The following is a 19,620-nucleotide window of genomic DNA, read 5'->3' on the forward strand; positions in this document are numbered from 1 at the left end:
ATATTCTGGGCACTTTAAAACAAAAACTTAAAATGAACAGTTTTTATAAGACTACTGCACCTAGTAAATTTCACACCTAGGCTGTGCAAGACAATACCTGGTAAGAGTAGATACGGTTACCCCTTTTCTGTCGTCCCGCAAATCTTAATTGCATGGTTTATATAACCCTATTTGAACGCCAGTTAAATCAAACGTCTTGGATATTGCTTTGGACGAATGAAGATGAAAGTAAATATGTTTATGTGGATTGAGTAAGCGAATTCTGTCGGATACTATGTACAACTATTTCTTTCTACAGGTGCACGACATTTTAAATTGAACACTTTCACGAACTTGTGTAGATGTTGCACTTCATACTACAGTCCCCGCAGACAGCGCTACACCGACGCGTTCACATCTTCCACGGCGCCGCAAGCCTGTCTACTGAGGCGCCGTCAAATGACGTCAGAGCGACACAAGAACAAGAACAAGAAGAAGAGAAGCAGATTCGTAGCGTCATTTAAAAACGATTATGTAAAACAAGAAGTTTATCTTCGGCTATAAGTCTTAATTTTATGTGACATATACTGTTTTAAGCTATTTGTTTTTCGTCATTTTTTAAATTGTCGAAAATGCACTTCAAAACCTAACCATGTTTCCAATATGTCTGCGTCCACTAAAGCATTGCACTGCGAAGCGTAACACGGTTGTTGAGCGCCGAGTACGCTAACATTTGTTCTTGTATATATTGATTATTATCAGTTTCATAGTTCAAGGAAATGGAGGTGAACCCGCCGAAATATTCGCTGTGACCAACGCAACTCGTGGTCTGCTGTTAAATGTTCAAAGGTTGACAGTTCATTGCTAAGTTCAACATTGGGCATCGGCGTCGTTTCTTTCGTCAAACAAATCTAATACTTTAAAAATTGGAGCGAGTGCCAGAAAATAAGACCATCATGATGACTAGCAAAAGACTGCTGAGTATTTTGAAGCACAGCAAATTAAAGACAATATACAGGAGCGTCACGACCTCCTGGTCTCCGGTGGGAGCTGCTTTCAATGCCAGGCAACACAGGAAACCGGACCTGCTCAGCAAAAATGGGGTAAGAGAGGAAACCCCTCCGTTATAGTGATGCACCATGCCCCCTTAGCCCTTCTTCTTGACTGCAAGCAAGTCCCCTGCTTTTCTGGCATGTTTCGGGTTGCTGTTATGCTTGAATGAGTTGTCTAGCTTTCTCATCAGTGCAATACAATGTGTGTTAGTCTGCTGTAAGCACCTGTTATTGTGAAGTCATGTGACTCGCAGCCAACAGTATCCTTTTTAAATGTGGTGATTGTATTGATGCACAGTTGATACATTACAACATGCTTATGACTTGAATTACTGAAAGAGGAACCCTGTTCTCTGATTTCTGTCCACAAGGGTCTGTTTGGAGTCCCAGAACTGAGCTCTCCGGCAGGGTTCGAGGTGGCCCAGGACAAAGCCTTGAAGGAAACGGTGCGGCTGGTAGATGAAGCCTGTACCGGCCCTCCTGGAGCGCAGACTGTGCAGACCTTCGACCGGCTGTCGGACAGCTTGTGCAGAGTGGCCGATTTGGTAAAACCGAGTTTTTGTTTTAAACCATGTGCATAACATAAAATGCATCCTTCTTAACATCCAAAAACAACTGAAAGAGCTCTTGGACACATTTAAAGCACATGGATGATGTCAATATAGAAGGTGCCAAGGATGTGTCGAAGGTGTCAAATACATACTTATGGTTGTTGTCCCCACAGGCAGATTTTGTGAAGGTGGCGCACCCAGACCCTGCCTTCAGAGAAGCAGCAGAGAAGACCTGTATTAAGATTGGTACAGTTGTGGAAAAGTACGTTTCTTTCTCATTGTGCAAGGTTTGAGTACCTTACTGTTTTATCTTCCACTGATGGTTCCAGTGCATGTTGGAAGAATCTTGAGTATGGATCATGCATTTATTTTCCACAGTAATCCATCTTTTTTTCTGTCATTTCTGTACAGGTTGAACACGAATGTTGACCTCTGTAAAAGTCTAAAAGATTTATTAGATAAGAAAGAAGTTCTGTCATCTCTGGACCCAGAAACAAGGTAATGCATTTTCTGTATCGTGAAACTAATACATGGAAAAAAATGTATGTACACACACAGATAGAAAAAAAAATTGTACCTGTAGAAAGAAATTGGCTCAGCTAATGCAGATTGAGATTTATGTCCAAAATATGAAAATCATCTCTCTCTGTCATTTTAGAAGAGTGGCAGAACTTTTCATGTTTGATTTTGAGATCAGCGGAATTCATCTAGATAAGGAAAAGGTAACGCTGTTTTTCCTACTACATGATCTTGTTTTTGTGCTGTGTGAATTAGTGTCTTATTATTGGGAACCACAAGCCTTTCATCATCACACAACGGTTACTGTATGCTTTAAAAATTGTGTTTTTGACTCATTTTCACAGCGTAAAAAGGCTGTCAACCTGAATGTCAATCTCCTGGACCTGAACAATGAGTTCCTGATGGGCTCTCATCTCCCCAACAAGATTGACGAACGCGCCCTGCCAGACCACATCCGCCACTGCTTTTCCATCGATGGCAATTACATACAGATTGCAGGGCTGCATGCAGACTCCCCAGATGACCTGGTATGTACAGTCAATGTGGCTCTGAGTCTAAGATGTTTAAACTGGCATTATATTTACAGTGATGGATGGGGACAGGGGGATGTTTTGGCAGACTGTAACCTTTCAAAAATGAATATATTCAGTTTTGCCAGATTTGTGTGTTTTATTTTCTTCAGTGTAATTAGCTGATCAGTCAGAATATTCAGCAGTGTATATCCACGCTTTGCCACCAGGTAGCGCTAGAGTATTAAAATATGTACAATAATCTTGCATGGAAAGGTAAACATGTTGCTGGTGCTCACAAAGATTATAGCTGCTGCAACAGGAATGAAAATCATAGAAGCTTAATATGTGTGTGTGTGCTTTTCTTTTGTGTTTGTTCATACCACACCCTTCAGGTTCGTGAAGCTGCGTACAAGATCTTCCTGTACCCCAACCCGGAGCTGCTGCGCTGCTTAGAGGAACTGCTGGCATGCAGGAACGAACTGGCTAAACTGGTGGGCTATGAATCCTATGCACACCGAGCTTTAAAAGGGACTATGGCCAAAACCCCAGGTACAGGACTGAGCACTCCATCACTGCCTTCAGACACTGACCCTTTCACTGTCCGTGTCTAACGGCGCACCCCCCTCACTTTTTTGCAGAGACTGTCATGGAGTTCCTGGAGCTGCTGTCTGAAAAGCTTTTCGACAGGTTGGGTGCTTTCAGACATCTGTATTCCAACTTCCTGTTGCTATAAGGAGTTCTAATATAATATTTCAAATTATTAAGGATTTCCTTTTTCTTTTCTTCTTCTTTTTTTTTTGGATGAGTGTCAGTATAAAGCAACCCAGTGAGCAGCTAAAGTTTGACGACCATGCCGTCGAGAAATCAGAACTATTTTCTTATTAGATGAAAGATGCACATTCTAGCTGTGCTTTTTGAAGGGGTTTGTTGAATGTTACTTATGTCACAGTAGTTTTAGGAAGGCTTAAACATGTTCTGAGGGTGAGATTTTTCTCTGAGGACTTACTGTTTTATAATGTGCGTAATTGATTTTATAACTGTTATTTTCTCCCATTTTTAGAGCAGGGAAAGATTTTGACATGATGAAAGACATGAAGTTGAAACTGAATCCAAGAAATAAAGTAAGGATCAGAATAAACATTTGTATGCATGTATTTGTGGAGGAATGTCATGTGTAACTTTGAAATTGGATTCTGTCAGAGCTCTTATGTTTGAATTAGTAAGTAAATCATATGAAGATAATCTTATTTTTAGTTTTCCTGCTGTTACGCTATGAAAGGTTGCTAACAATGCAGTAGAGACATTTTGTAAAAAGTATACTGCCCGTCACTGTCAACCACTGCTAAAATATCCATGGAAATCTTGCTAGCAATGGTTTGTCACTGTAACAGATTCAATAAATGTGTTTAAGAGTGAATAATACAGATTTTGTTTCTAGGAACTAATGCCTTGGGACCATCCTTACTACAGTGGGGTCTTGCGTGCCGAAAGGTGAGGAGATACTATATTTCTATGAAGCGACAATATGCCTTTGGTTTCTTAAATCAGCAAGGCTACAAATCCAAGTACCTAACAGAAGAAGAAGAAAAATATAGTTTATAGTTTTAAAATAAGCTATTCACCTAAAAATATTTGACTGAATAGGGAATCCACTCAGATTCTTTATAATTAGACATATTTTTTAGTTAGCATCATTGTCTTTCCTTCTGGTAGTTTTATTTTCTTTGACTGGTTCCAACTACTCATTCATAAGTGTGTTTAAGATGGCAGTGATTGACAGTAGTTGGTGAATAGATGGAGAGACTCACTGAAAGGATGAGGGAGTTAATCATTAGAATTCTATGTGGTTAAGATGTGTAGAAATATGCGTATGGTGCAAGTAATTATATCCTGCACCTCTCTCTCCAAATTCACAACAGCTGACAAGTGAGACCATTTCAAGCTGTGATGCATTTCAATGCTCCCCCTTGAGCAATAACAAACAGCAGGCTCTCTAACTCTCACTAGAACTGTTTTAAGTTTTGTCATGTTACTAAATAACTTTATTTCTTCTCAAACTTAAAACCAATCCTTCATTTTATTTAAATTGAGATGTGTTTGAAAGAATGGCATGAATACGTATGTTTTTCACAATGGATCAGTTACATTTTTTTTTTTTAATAGTTATTGTAAAATCAAATATATACAGACATGCTCAAATTTGTTGGTACCCTTACGGCTCATTGAAATAATGCTTCATTCCTCCTGAAAAGTGATGAAGTTAAAATCTATTGCATCATATATACTTACATGCCTTTGGTATGTCATAGAATAAAGCAAAGAAGCTCTGAAAAGAGATTAATTATTGCTCATTCTACAAAGATATTCTAAAATGGCTTGGACACCTTTGTTGGTATCATTGTGTGCATCACAATGAACATGGACCAGAGAAAGCAAAGTAGAGAGTTGTCCGAGGAGATAAGAAAGAAAATAATAGACAAGCATGGTAAAGGTAAAGGCTACAGGACCATCTCCAAGCAGCTTGATGTTCCTGTGACAACAGTTGAAAATATTATTAAGAAGTTCAAGATCCATGGAACTGAGCCAACCTCCCTGGGCAGCCGCAAGAGGAAGATCGACCCCAGATTGAACAGAAGGAGTGCGAATGGCAGAAAAAGAACCAAGGATAACTGCCAAAGAGATACAAGCTGAACTGCAATGTGAAGGTATGTCAGTTTCTGATCGCACCATCCGTCGCTTTTTTAGCGAAAATGGCCTCCATGGAAGAAGACCCAGGAGGACTCCACTTTTGAAAGAAAAACATAAGAAAGCCAGACTGGAATTTGCTAAAATGCATATTGACAAGCCACAATTCTTCTGGGAGGATGTTCTTTGGACAGATGAGTCAAAACTGGAGCTTTTGGGCAAGTCACATCAGCTCTATGTTCACAGACGAAAAATTTAAGCTTTCAAAGAAAAGAACACCATACCTACAATGAAACATGGAGGAGGCTCGGTTATGTTTTAGGGCTGCTTTGCTGTGCAGGGCACAATGAAATCTCAAGACTATCAAGGCATTCTTGAGCGAAACGTACTGCCCAGTGTCAGAAAGCTCTGTCTCAGTCGCAGGTCATGGGTCCTCCAGCCGGATAATGACCCAAAACACACAGCTAAAAGCATCCAAGAATGGATAAGAACAAAACAACAAAATATTAGATTGAGGGTGCCATCATTTTTGTCCATGCCATTTTCATTTGTTTTATTATTTACAATATTATGTTGAAAAACAAAATCAAAAGCAAAGTCTGATTTCTATTAAATATGGAATAAACAATGGTGGATGCCAATTACTTCTGTTAGTTTCTAGTTATTTCAGAGGAAAATGTGCATTCTTCGTTTTTTGTGGAGGGGTACCAACAAATGTGAACACATCTGTATATATCACATATACTAAAAAAGGAAGCATTTCTAACAAACATTGAGAGTATCTTCAATGCTCAAAACCAACATGCTTCTGATGAACAACCCAAGGGCTGACTCAAAACATTGCTGGTTTCAGGACATATTGTTATACATTAAATCATTATTTAGACGACCTGAAATGCTGAAATTTAGACAAACAATCAATAATAACCAGTATATGCAATTTTGTTTTGAAAATGTATTAAATTAGTTAATACATTTCATTTTTGTATTGTAATTTTGAAGGAAGATTTCTCTCTCATTAGATCACATGATCTGGTCTGCTACTCAGCTGGGTTACTTGTCATTATCTCAGTACTATCCACTCTGAATTGTAGTTTACAGTGCCAGCAATTATTTCATAGGGTCAGTGAAATAATAAAATAATTAGCTGGTCTGTTGGAGTTGCAGGAGGATGAATTGCTGCCCGATGTGCTCCACGATGGGAGCGGAGCAGTTTAATGCCTGCTGACAGGGGGAGCTGCTCTCCCTCTTTAAGCACTTCAGCAATTAACTGAGGAATGTTGAAATCCAAGTTTAAATCTCACACAAAAAGTAAAATGTCATGATGTGCTCGAGTGAACTTGAGAACAGTGTGGAGAGCAGCAACACCTTCTCACTGGGGATTTTAAAATGCAGCCAGTTTCTAGGCAATATTAAAGTGAAGGTGTTTTTCCCAGGAGGTTCCCCGTTCCGTGCCAGGCACCTTTGGTGATTAATGACACATAATGATTATTATTATGTTTGGGATAATAGCATAAATTAGTTTCATATAAGATTGCAAGAGATTGTTTGTACTTACTAGTCTAACAAAAACACACTGTTGAACATCATATATAAACATTATAAGCATTCCAATGTTTCCTTGTCAGTGTTGTGCAGAAGCTAGTTTTTTATTTTCTATACTGATCTTGGTAAATGTACCTTGTTTATGTATCATCCAGTGACAGGCAGTGTCTCCTCAAGATGGTGAGAGGCAACAGGTTTTGCGTTTGTAACTCTGTAGGAAAGAACATTTCTGATTAGCTGGGGAACAATATCTATAGTGGCTTTATATTGGACTTCGCTTTGCACTTTACAGACTGTAATAATGATAAGCTTTTCTTCTCGGCCGCTCACCAGACGCCAATAAGTGCCAAATGTAGTACTAGATACTGTACTTACAAAATCTTTATTGCAGACATGCTAAACGCTTACAGGACCTAAGTACTGTTTCAACCAGAGCAATTGGCTGCCATTCTGTCTGATAATTAGGGGCAATGGAAATGCCCAGAGGCAATTTTTTAAATGTATTTTTTGCTGAAAAAATAAGACGTTTTCAGCCCTGCAGAACTTGGCTTTTGCTTTATTGTTTTATTTGGGATGTTGATTTTCAGAGCACCGTTGAGGATTGTTTGTCAGAAGCAGGGGAAGAATAATCGCTCCTGGGTGCAAAACCTCTGTGTTTGGCCCACGCACCTTCTCGCCAGATCCGGAGCGAGCCTGATAATTTGGTCAGAAGCACATCTGCAAATTAATCCGTTGCCTGCATCCAAATTGCAGAAGTATTTTTCCAGTTCCAGCCCAAATATTTTCACACATCTCTAAATGTGCAGACTTCATTTGGTTAAACCCTTAGTGGTTAAGCATGTGCTTACTGAATTCAGAATAAAATAATGCTTTTTAATAATATATATAAATATATATACAAAGAAACATTAAAGAAATGTGTAACAGATTGCCACTGAGAAACTTGCCAACATGCAGAGATAATGTTGAAGGAAAATTGATGTATTTTTAGTTAAACAGAGGGAATCTTCGCCTGTTTTCACATTTCTCTAATCGCTCTTTTCCTTTTCATCTCCACGCTCCTTGGTGCTGTTCTATCCATTCCCATGCACTGTTTGGGCAGCCGCCACTCCTCACTGGTGACACGGGCTTTATGCCTTGCAAGGATGATTTCAGCTAGTTTAATTAACCTAAACTACCTATGCACGCCACTCTGACTGGAGAGGGAGTACTCAAGTTAAAAAGTACACAGTGTAAATGTAAACAAATAAAGTAACTATTGTTGTAAAAAATGGGCCAGTTTGAGGGCTGATAAGTGACAGTATGTGTGTTATTAGTATTGTATGTGGGTTGCAATCTGACAGTAGTTTAGTAGATGGTGGAATGCATATAGATTAAAATCTGGTTGTAAATCACCCTGCAGAACAAGACTGGAAAGGATCAGCTTTACATTATTTAGAATTGGCAGAAGTACTGTTTATGACTGTTCTAAAAGTATATTTATAAATGAAGGCCTCTGCGATCATTCTCATTGTTTTGTTGCCGTTTAACCTCTCTGTGAATAAGGCAGATTCACCTTATGCAGATTCTTATGTCTAGCTCAAACGTTGTGGGCGGAGTTAGTGATTGTGTGAACGTAATAATAATAATAATAATAAATATCCTTTATGTTGTCACATGCAGACTGAAAACGCTCCTTCAAGAGAACAGTACTCTGCGTGTCGGGACGTGCACACTAACCCGCGATTTGTAAAAGCCTGAGAATTTTTTGTATTGATTGAACCAATGCCTGACTGTTGCTTTTCTGTCTTCAGTGAACAGGAAGTAATTACTCGCCGGGGAGCATCTCCTGCCTCTCAGTATTAGACATGTTAAATATATACACACTCATGAGCCATACTCTTACAGGATGTATATTTCCACAAACCTGTAGCCATTTCGATATTTTTAAAACCAAAATGAAATGCATACTTAACTGTGTGAACTGTGTCAGCTGTATTAAACATGAAGTATCCCCCACCTCAGCAGCAAGTTTATGAATCTCATTCACAGTCAGATGCCAGGACCCACGTCATACTTATACAAATAATAATGGTTTGATTAGTTTATCACCTTTGTGGTTCCTGAGCTAAAGCTTTCCTGTAAATTGTGTACTTTACTGGATATAAATGCACACTGTTTGAAGCCCGGAGTAGGAAATAATAAAGCAAACTGTAAAGTATCAGTCTGTTTTAACTCTAAAACTGTATCCAATGTGATCCTTCCAGTTTGTTTCTACTGGAACTCATATCAGCTGATCAAAGCTATTGAAGGTAGTTAACAATGCAAACATATTCCAAATTAAATGTTTTGTTCTTGTTCCTCAGGTATAATATTGAGCCCAGCCTGTACAGTCCGTTCTTTTCCCTGGGGGCCTGCATGGAGGGGTTAAATACCCTGTTCAGCCAGCTCTTGGGCGTCTCCTTTCAGGCCGAACAACCGGAGAAGGGAGAGATCTGGTGTGAAGATGTCCGGAAACTGGTGAGTCGGCCCTGATCTCCTTCTGGTCCCACTTGCTGTGTACAATCTCCTGAATACATGTTGTAACGTTTTAAGATCACGTGAAACATATGTTCAACTTCTTCAGAATTCATGAAACACTTAGGTCCTGCAGAAGGCTTTGACGGGAAGGCGGTGTGCCGTAACATGCATTTGATTGTCTTTCTAGGCTGTGGTTCATGAATCCGAGGGGCTCTTGGGATACATCTACTGTGACTTCTTCCACAGACCTGACAAACCCCACCAGGTAGACCAAGACTGTGTGAACTCTTTATCAGATTCATCCAAACCTCTCTGGTATAAGCGGAGATCATCATTACATTATGCAAGCATGACGTCATTTGAAAATATTGTCAATGACCGAGAGAAAATTATGATTGATAAAGGGAGGGAATTGCCAATTGTATATGTCTAGTGTTCTCAGTACGGTACTGAACAACCCTCGGATTGTTTTTCAACCTTCTGCTCATGTTTCAACACCTCGCCTGTTTAACAGTGAGACATATGCAAATGATTGTGCTTCTTAAAAAAAAAAAAAAACTTCATATAATGTATATAATCTTTCTCACAGTTGCTAGATGTCATGTGTCAGTCCTTAAGCTTTTACAATTAACTTTATTGTGCTGGGGTTCAGTTGAGGCAAGCCATTCATGAAGGTGCAGCACTTGCCGTCAGCCTGAGCTCCAGCAAAAATAAACAACGCAAGTCCCTTATTACGTATAAACTTCAATTTACCATCCATACTCTCTGGTCCGGTTCCAGGACTGCCACTTCACGATCCGGGGGGGCCGTCTTGGAGAGGACGGGCAGTACCAACTCCCAGTGGTGGTGCTCATGCTCAGCCTGCCCCACCCCACTAAAAACACCCCCACCCTGCTCACCCCCGGCATGATGGAGAACCTCTTCCATGAGATGGGCCACGCCATGCACTCCATGTTGGGCAGGACCCGCTACCAGCACGTCACTGGTGAATTCCAGCTGTCTTTCCCTACCGAATTCGATAAGTCTCCCATATCATATCTTAACAAACACTCAACCGCTAGAGGTTGTGGTTTTGAATCTGACGGCGAGGGAAAGGAAGACTGACACCAGTTAGCTACTGCAGTCTCGTTCTGAATGTGCGTCAGGGCACAGCGACAGGAAAATTGCCAATACATCTTTGATGTGGTGTGCTATGAAAATTACCTGTTTCAAATCCTCTTAGGTTATTCAAAGATGGATTACCTCCTTGCCCCAACAGCAAGTTATTGTTTACAGAGTGAAAAACTGTGGTGTTTGCCGTTTTTTTTAAATAAAAGGATTATACATGAAGACCAGTATTAGTCAAATGAGTCTAACTGCCATCTCCCTGAAAACGTCTATTCCATTTTCGTCTTTTATAATAATGTGAAGAAAGTATAACTTTAGGCACATATAGTTTTGAAACTTTCTGTATGCAGATGAATTGCTATATTTGCTCTGAAACCATGCAAGATACCTAAACTCACAATAAGTGTTTTTGAATTTTTATTCCATCACAGGAACCCGCTGCTCCACAGATTTTGCTGAAGTGCCTTCTATTCTGATGGAGTATTTTGCAAGTGATTACCGCGTGGTGAACCAGTTTGCACGCCATTATCAGACAGGACAGGTATCGGAAATGTTTTTGTTTTTTTGCACTTAAGCATGAGGATATTTCAGTCACATTTATCTTCTTAGATGTGTGTCTATCAACTGTGGAATCTGTTCAACTTAATCATCCTAGCAAGGAAACTGAATGTGGCAATGGGACAAACAAGTGTCTTGTTTAATTTAATCAATCTAGCAAAGACCTTTCTGTTTCGATGTGGGATTAATGTGATCCTTAATTTTATTATTTTCAGTTTTTTTCCGCTGGAGTTAAATCTGGAGTGTGTGATTTTTATTTCAGGTCATTTTAGGACAATGACGTTGAGAGTTTAACGGTATTTCTCTGGTAGGAACAGACTGATTAATGCATTCTTCTTTTGGAGTAGTTAGTATTGTATTTGTGACAAGTGAAATACTGAGTTGTATTGGGAAGACATTTGTTACCAGACTGTTTTAAATATGCCAAGATGCTTTTTAATGTTGTTTTGATTCATATTGAAAGTGTAGGTGATTAAAGCCACCACAAAAGAAAATCAAATAAACTACAGGCCAAACGTGGAAAGCCACTTCAATTGACAGTGTTTACACAGCAATAAAAATGAACCCGATCTATGTTTAAAGAATGAGATGCAGCTGGTGGCACGTTATCGGTGCCTTGACAAGCAAATTAATCATGAAAAGAACATCTACAGGCTATAAATAGGTGTGGTTGATTTGATATAAAATTACAATTATCTTTCTCCTCAAAGCTAAATGAATTCAACGCCATGAAAATGCTGTGTTGCATGCTATGTGCTCGCACTTATCCAATACTTCCTGGATTTCTCTCACGGCTCAAATCCAGGCGAAACGTACCCGTGTTCTCCCAGAAACATGACCTGACTTGTGCACATGCTGTGGACGCCTTACTGGAGGATGAGCGCAGTGCTAGTTATTTTATCTAGTGAAGTACAATGTCATCTATCCTGCAATGTTCAATACGGCTGTAGTTTTACATCGTTTCTCCACCCATAATTTCATTTTATTAATTCAGGAAGTGGTTATTACTGAGGATTGGAAATAGGCAAAAACAGCCGTTAAAAAAGAAAACATTAAAAGAAGACAAACCTTTATAACATTTATGCTTTGAAGAACAGTATTCGTGTGTTTTGGTGTTTTGGTCATGAGCTTCATTATGTTGAAACAAGAGGAAGGCTTGTCTTTCTTTTCTTTTTTTTAACATCTTACAGATTCGTGTTTCCGTTCAAAAATCCCAATAGGAAATTAGTCCAGTCAGATGGAAAGAAGATTTAAGAATGATTGCATGTTAAGACGCACAGTGTTTAATGCAAGACTACTCTTAGAGCCTTTTCTCACAGCAGAGATCCACTTTAGAGATTACTTCCCGAGGGGGGTTTATTTTATTATTATTTTGGTTTAAATAGTCACCGTGAGACTCAGGGCTGTAATTGTATTTTGATACAAACAGATCGCTTGAATAATCACACATGCATTTGCAAGATAAAAAGGTATTTGTTTTCCTCCTATAGCATCAACGTGCAAATAATTGATAAGTAAACAGGTTACACTTGGATGACAATTTCCACTTCATACCTAAATTCAAATAAAACCCAGTCCTAGGTTACATCTACATCAAACACTTTTGTCAAAACAGTCATGCTTAGATCTGACTCACTAACTTAGTAGCTATTATGTTGTGGTTTGCCATTTGAGCTTTTGTTTGTCTGTGTTACCTCAGGACAACAGTTTGCCCTTTTCTGTTTCAGCCTCTGCCTAAAAGCATGGTGTCCCGCCTGTGTGAGTCTAAGAAAGTCTGTGGGGCAGCAGATATGCAACTGCAGGTGAGAGGATGTACATTGGGAGCCATGTTAGCTCACATTGAGCAACACATAACTGTTTGAAAATTCCCAAGCTCCTCCTTGCTGTCCATGTATGTTTAAGCTAACGTTTGAGGTGAAAATGTAATATAATGTCACTCTTTGACCAGCTCCACTGGTTAGCACGCCTGTATGGACTTTCTCTAAAACTGAAGAGACCCTGTTTTGCCAATAAGTTCAAGATCTGGGCACCGCGTTGCCGCACAGTTAGTATGGTACAGCTGTAGAGATCTCCAGCAATTCTAACCCTGAGGGGCAGCCGGCAAGCCAGGGAAATCTGATCCAGTTTTAATAGTTTTAAAACACCTGTCAATTCAATGTCATGCATTAAACTGCTCCTCTTTATGTATTTATTTGTTTAGATTTTTGTATGTATTTGTTTTATGGACAGAAGGCATCTTGTTACCATCTTGTCATCAGATAAATGTAAACAATCAAGCATTGCTGTGAAAGAATTGTTATGAATTGAGTAGAGCACTTTGATTTATTTATCCAGCAGCTTCCATCATAAAGTCCCTACTAAAGTGTGAACAATTACTTCATCTTATACTGGTATCACAAAAATAACAAATGTGTCTGTTGACTTCAGGTTTTCTATGCTGTTTTGGATCAAATTTATCACGGAAAGCCCCTGAATCAGTCGACCACAGAGATCCTGAAAGCGACTCAGGAGAAATTCTATGGGTTGCCGTATGTGCCAAATACAGTAAGTGTTACGTAGGATGTTGTCTCGCATTTCCAGAAAGAAAATAAGGCCTCACTTCAGTTTAACTAGGCCAGCATAAAACTACCCTTTGATGTGGTCTGTTCTAGTCGAACCTTGTTCTCAAGGTTCAAAACGGCTTTTGTTTCTGCCACGTTAGTATTTTTTTTTATATCAAATTTAAATTGAAAGAAAAGAGAAATCCTTCCCCATCAAAAAAGGACATCTCACTTATTACATTTTAATTATGGTTTGTAAACAGAATGTGAATATTTCGCTTTGCAGATGCTTTACCTGCTAGTTCCCCGCTAACATACCAATCTGATGTGTATCATCATTACGCTCCTGAGGATTTTGTTGTCCAAGAGACTATTTACTTGCATCATGCTGCTTGGTATATCCGTCGCATTGACAGGTGACCGAAGTTTGGCATAGAGACAGCCTTTATATATTCAAGTAAATATTCCAAATGTATGGAAGAGCATACAAAGCAGACAATAGACTTTTTCCATCCTGATTTTCTTTTCTTTTTTTCTTCTCATCCAGTGATCTCAGCCATTGTTCTCCAAAACACAATTCAAGTCTTGGCAGCAAGGTTGATAGGTGGGGCTCAGACTTTTATTGAGAATCATGGCTATAACAAGGAAATGAAGGCTTTTAACACTAATAGTCTCAGTAATCATGTATGCATAAACATGTTATGGTAGCTACTGGACAGATAATAAAACCTTTTTATTTTATTGTTTTATTTTCTATGTCATTAAGCCGTATAAGTTACCAAGTGCTGAATGAAATGAAACCCAGCTACAGCTTAACGTGAGCTGTGTGAAAATGCTCCTATGGGCTATAGCCATTTTCTTACCCTCTGAGGGGAATGTGATTTGCTTAGGTTCCAACTTCCATATAGGACCTCAACACAATATATGGCATCTTAATGTAATTGTAAGGCTACAACTAAGCAGGAAATGCTGCTAGTGTGATATCTGTGGTTAGCTTTTTAAAATGATGTTTTAGTTACAAAGATCAATGAAAAGTGTGAATAAAATATAAATTATAAGTAGATCAAAGTGTCCTCTTAACATCAAAGTAGAATTCCCTTATTAAATATTGTATGCAAGCAAGACGTTTGAATTCAGACCTACTGGTTTAGCTTCAGCTTTCTTTACCTCTGGGTTGGTGGTCTACAGGACTCTAATGATATAATGTTAAAAACAGCTTTTAAGGTTAATGGATGTTTACAAAACATTCCTGCCTAATCCATCAATTGGAGAAAAAAAAAAAAAGCAACTGCGATCGACTGCTTTGTCAGAACCCACTGCTCAGTTTGTAGGAAGGAGGACTAAGTGTTGGTTCTTTTCGTCTTTCTTCTCTTTGTGGTTTTATATCTCTTACCCAGGCAGTGCAGTATTTAAGGGATTAAAACTTTTTTTTTTTGGCCTGTTAAAATAACAAAGCAAGGGGATACTTTGAAAGACTACACCCTGGGGGAAGTATTTGAAACTGTTCTTTCTCTAGTCCTATAATGAGAACGGTTCTATGCACTAATGCAGCTGTGAGAGCGAGTACATGGCCAGGAGGGAATATATTAAAATACAGCAAGGTTTCTGGGAACAGCCTTTTTTCAAGCTATTTATTTCAAGCTGTAATTATGTGGCCCATCAAACATATTGAGATGGCTGTACTTTTTGTTTTGATCCGAAAGTGATTTCCACCACAGATTCCTTTTTCCCCATTTAAATTCCTATGCTTTTCTTTTAATCCTTTTCTATTCTTGTGAAACATAATGGATAAAAGAGGCTTTCTGTCCGGTTTAATGCACATTACTTCAGATTTAATATCTGATTATAATTCAGCATCTTCCTCAGAACGTATTGAATTAATCTGTGGGTATTTTGTTTTCTGAATGCTCCAGGACAGAACTATTTGGTGGTTCTAAGGAACCACGTGCTCATAAGTTTATATTAAACATTTAATGAAATCTTATATTTGTGTTTTATTATTAGAGTTTTGTTTAACCAATGTGGGCAATAATGTAAACCAATGAAATAGACCTAAATATCACGGAGCTTAAGCTAAATAGATACCATTGAGTATTTTTAGTAGCTTGATTCAATAGCCACATGGAAATAGTCTAAATGAAAACATATTGGGGTAAAAGATTGGCTTAGTCGTTTATATAGTAGATTTCTTACTTTGTGCAATACCTTAAGATTCATCAATGGCTTCATTTATTTATTTTTATAATGTCTTTGCTGTACAGAATGACAGGAGATTTTTGGGAAGATTTGTATTGGATTGTATTTTGAAAGTCCAGACAGAAAATATTAAATAAGTAAGATTTAATCTCTCCTCTTATCTATAAATTCTACATGGATTCTCTATTAAAACATAAATTACTTAAACATTTTTTATGTTATTTTCATACAGTCTAAAGTTTAATTGCTGTTATGAACGGTTATTATGTGTGTTGCCTTTTAATTATGATAAACATTTAGATGTACCCTTTTTATTAAAAAAGAAAAAGGAAATTAACTATAATTAAGTAGTTAAAAATGGGAATTATATTGTATTTATTGTGCTGACTCAGAAGCACAGAAAAGAGTGGGATTACACACTCAATGAGCTAACTCTTGGTCCTGTGGCGCACATTATATTTCTTCAGACTTTATTTTGAAAACTTAGCAGGGTTATACGGATTTGAGTGACAGCTCTCTTTTCAGCTGGTAATTATTAGTTTTGCATTTTGAAATAAAAATATAATATTAATGCAAGAATTCATTAACTCACACTTTAGGAAAAGTTTTATTTCCATCAATGTAAATGAGAATGAGTGAGTTAACTGACAGGAAGTAAGGTAAACCTTGGCAACAAAGATCTTTATCTCACTTTCTTTGTCACTTAAATCATGTACATCCTTGTTATGATTGCTTGGCTGTTAGAGTGTACTTGAGATAAACTCGCCTGGTTGTATACAGACGCAGGGTGTCGGAGATGGTAATGTACTGGGAATGAAAGATCAGCTGAGAGTTACACGTACCATATGGTAACCTTGTGCTGTTGATATCTTTTGGGAAATCGCTCAAAACACAAATTCCACTAGCTTTGTTGATGTTCCCTTATCTGCCCAACACGTCTTTTGAAAGTGAGAGAGCGGGCCCCATTAACTTTATGTAGGACATCATGTGGATGCATGCTTTTAACACATAACCTAATAGATGCACTTAAAATACAATAACCTCTCAAGTCTTTTAACAAAACCAACAAATATACCTTATTTTGGAAAGAAGAAAACTATCTATACATCTAAAAAAAAAAAATACTTTTTAATTTAATACTAGGGAGCACAGAATACAAATCAACATATGTTTCCTTGGAAGTCTTTCTATTCAAACATAGCTTACTTTTGCATTTTAATTATTTGATTTCCACCCCACTCTGTGGTTCACTTTAGTTAAAGGTTTTGAAATGGAGGGGTGAAGCCCATAAGATTTATATTTAATTTATTTTAGAGCCAACAGGAGCATTTTTCAGAGCTGAGCTAAAACACATTAACAATGAGCAACTGTTAAATACAGATGTGTCACCGAGAAAGGGCAAAGTTAACGCACAGTATTGGTACAGAGAGGGCAAAGCTAACACACAGTATTGGAACAAGCAGTCAACCTGTCCTGTATTCTATACAATTGCTGCCATGTTCCCATAGTTCAACATACACTGAAAAAAGTAACTAGCTATGAAGATAATATAAGCAAAATGTATTATAATTAATTAATTGACTTAACTGCAGTTCTGAGGCAGAGTTTACAAATGGAGAAAGGTTCAATTAGAAGTAATCTTGGTTCAGGCATAACAGTTGTTAGCTTCTGCAGAAAAAAATACATAAATATTAGTTTGTTCTATAATGGCATTAAATAGGGCTATTATATTTTAGTTTCACCCCAGAAATGAAGCCAACGACACTGTGGAATAAATAGGTTTGTTTTGTAGGTGCATGATATTAAAGATGTATTTATTTTTTAAGTTTGATTACTTGGACTGTTCCAGAAAATGTTTCTCTTGCCAATTTACTTAATGTATGTTTTGAAAATAAAAGTATTTTAACAGTCGTTAGTTAGTTAGTTATTTAATATAGACCGATCCTGTAAATTTGCATTATTTTTTCACGATAGACGTAGTCCTAAACAATGGATACTTTTTTCCTCTCTCAGCAGTATTAGCTTTTTACTTTTTGTCCTTTCACACAGCCCAGATCCGTGTGACTTTTACCCCATATTGATAAATATGTACACACACACGTTCCCTTTTGCAGCCATTATTACAAAGCAGTAAATGGTGCCTTAAAGTAATGTAGGCTATGCTTAGCTATACCCTCATTACTTTCTTTGAGTTTGCCAGTGTTTCTCTGAAGGCATGCAATAATATGCTTATTGTACTTACTGTAGGTGTGTGTGTGCAAATACCCAATTCATCATTTGCTGTTTATCATAGTTTAGGTTTCACAAGTCAAAACTTTCTTTCTCAGAGGGGGAATGTTTACTTTTATTAAACTCATTAAAGGCCAGATGCGACTTGTCATGCTGACACCTAAGAGCTTACGGACACTGAGCTTTTATAAACTCCTCGCCTGCCGAGCGCTATCTCCAAACTGTGTGTTTAGAGAGATTGATCGAGAAGCCTTTCATAAAAACAGCATTTGTCACCAGCAGTTTGGCCAGCTGAGTTGGCCACCGATGTATGTTGAGGTGATTTGTTATTCCTCAGGAAGTAGACTCTTTGCATGGCCGTGAGTTCAAGCTCTCACTTGAAAAGATTGAGTGGAAGTAATGTGTGACCAACTTTTGTCATTCTGCTGGTTCTGTAGGCACAACTTTAAAAGTCTGCAGCTGCTTCTAGTTTCAGAGTCCTGCCATCTGACAACGGAGCACTGCGTTATTCGATTATTCCACTTACAATCATCGTGTCAATCGTTGGCATTACATGCGGTTTACAATTGCATATTTCTTCAGACAGCTTGGATATGTTTCAAGATTAATGAAAACATAAGTGCTGTGTAAGCCCGCTCTAAGAGGTTTAGATATTGGGGAGGTTCTCGCTGGAGGCTGAAGGCCTTGTGCTACAAACAGTTTCCACATTTCTATTCCTTAACAAAAATACTTACTAAAAATTTCAGTTTTTGGAATAGAAAATGTTCAAGTAATAAAGAATTAAGCAGGATAAATGCTGTTTGCTTTGTTAAACCTCAAAAATGTGTGTGCCTGCTGAGTTGCAGTGAAATCCAGATTTAATTTGGCCATTTTCATGCTTTATTCAAAACAAAAACAAAACTGTTTACTTGTAATACAAATGTTCTCTTTGTATTTATCAGCTAATATCTCTGCTTGGGCTAAATTGGTGATACACAAGCTCAATATCTGGGACTCCCCTTGTTTCTCTGCATATCTTTCACTCATTGCTTTTTTCTTTTCCCCCCAAACAAACCACAATTAAATCTATTTTTTTAATATCAAGCAAGAGATTAAAATATTCCAGATTATTAATTATTAATTACAAGAGTCTCCAGCGAACAGTGATTGAATCCCGTGGCATTGGAATGTGAAGGCAGTTGTGAGATATTCAAAACAAGCCAAATGACACAAGAAGAAGCATTAAGTTAATAAACAGGAGTGGAAACACTTTAAGAGGATATAAGAACTAATATATCAGATCTCGTCATTTTTTTTTTTTTTTTTGTCTTCACATTTTCCTTGTTATGATATAAATAATATTGTGGGCTATAACAATGACTAAATTAGACCTTTTTCCCCTCATGCACTTATATAGCACTTGTATATGCAGCTAGATATAGTCTAATATGTGTTCGAGTATTATTTTGCCAGTCTGGGCGTTGCTGCATGGAGATATCAAGGCTGGCCTGATTTCTCCAGCCTGAATTCCCTTCCACTTCGTTTCCTAACAGAGGATCTGGCCAGACAGTGAGGTCACAGGTCACAAATCACTTCTAGTGTAACTAGAGGTTAGCAGATGAATGGCATCTCCAGAATGAGAGAGAAATGCATCCAGTAAAACATAATA

The 19,620-nt window shown here is 38.0% G+C and overlaps 1 protein-coding gene across 2 annotated transcripts in view; it reads left to right on the forward strand.

The window, feature by feature from the left end:
- Positions 1 to 455: 455 nt before the first annotated feature.
- mipepa (mitochondrial intermediate peptidase a) overlaps positions 456 to 19,620 on the forward strand; it is a 31,314-nt gene continuing 12,149 nt past the window's right edge. For both annotated transcript variants that reach the window (XM_066699627.1, XM_066699628.1), the window contains exons 1-16: positions 456 to 1,082; positions 1,403 to 1,576; positions 1,756 to 1,844; positions 1,994 to 2,080; positions 2,241 to 2,304; positions 2,446 to 2,628; positions 3,006 to 3,162; positions 3,252 to 3,300; positions 3,674 to 3,734; positions 4,052 to 4,104; positions 9,189 to 9,342; positions 9,530 to 9,607; positions 10,123 to 10,327; positions 10,881 to 10,990; positions 12,735 to 12,809; positions 13,435 to 13,551. In XM_066699627.1, the coding sequence (XP_066555724.1) occupies positions 936 to 1,082; positions 1,403 to 1,576; positions 1,756 to 1,844; positions 1,994 to 2,080; positions 2,241 to 2,304; positions 2,446 to 2,628; positions 3,006 to 3,162; positions 3,252 to 3,300; positions 3,674 to 3,734; positions 4,052 to 4,104; positions 9,189 to 9,342; positions 9,530 to 9,607; positions 10,123 to 10,327; positions 10,881 to 10,990; positions 12,735 to 12,809; positions 13,435 to 13,551 (1,803 nt within the window). In that variant the 5' untranslated portion in view covers positions 456 to 935. The remainder of the gene's footprint in view (positions 1,083 to 1,402; positions 1,577 to 1,755; positions 1,845 to 1,993; positions 2,081 to 2,240; positions 2,305 to 2,445; positions 2,629 to 3,005; positions 3,163 to 3,251; positions 3,301 to 3,673; positions 3,735 to 4,051; positions 4,105 to 9,188; positions 9,343 to 9,529; positions 9,608 to 10,122; positions 10,328 to 10,880; positions 10,991 to 12,734; positions 12,810 to 13,434; positions 13,552 to 19,620) is intronic.

This window comes from Amia ocellicauda, chromosome 3 (genome assembly GCF_036373705.1).
Source record: "Amia ocellicauda isolate fAmiCal2 chromosome 3, fAmiCal2.hap1, whole genome shotgun sequence".
Taxonomy (NCBI): domain Eukaryota; kingdom Metazoa; phylum Chordata; class Actinopteri; order Amiiformes; family Amiidae; genus Amia; species Amia ocellicauda.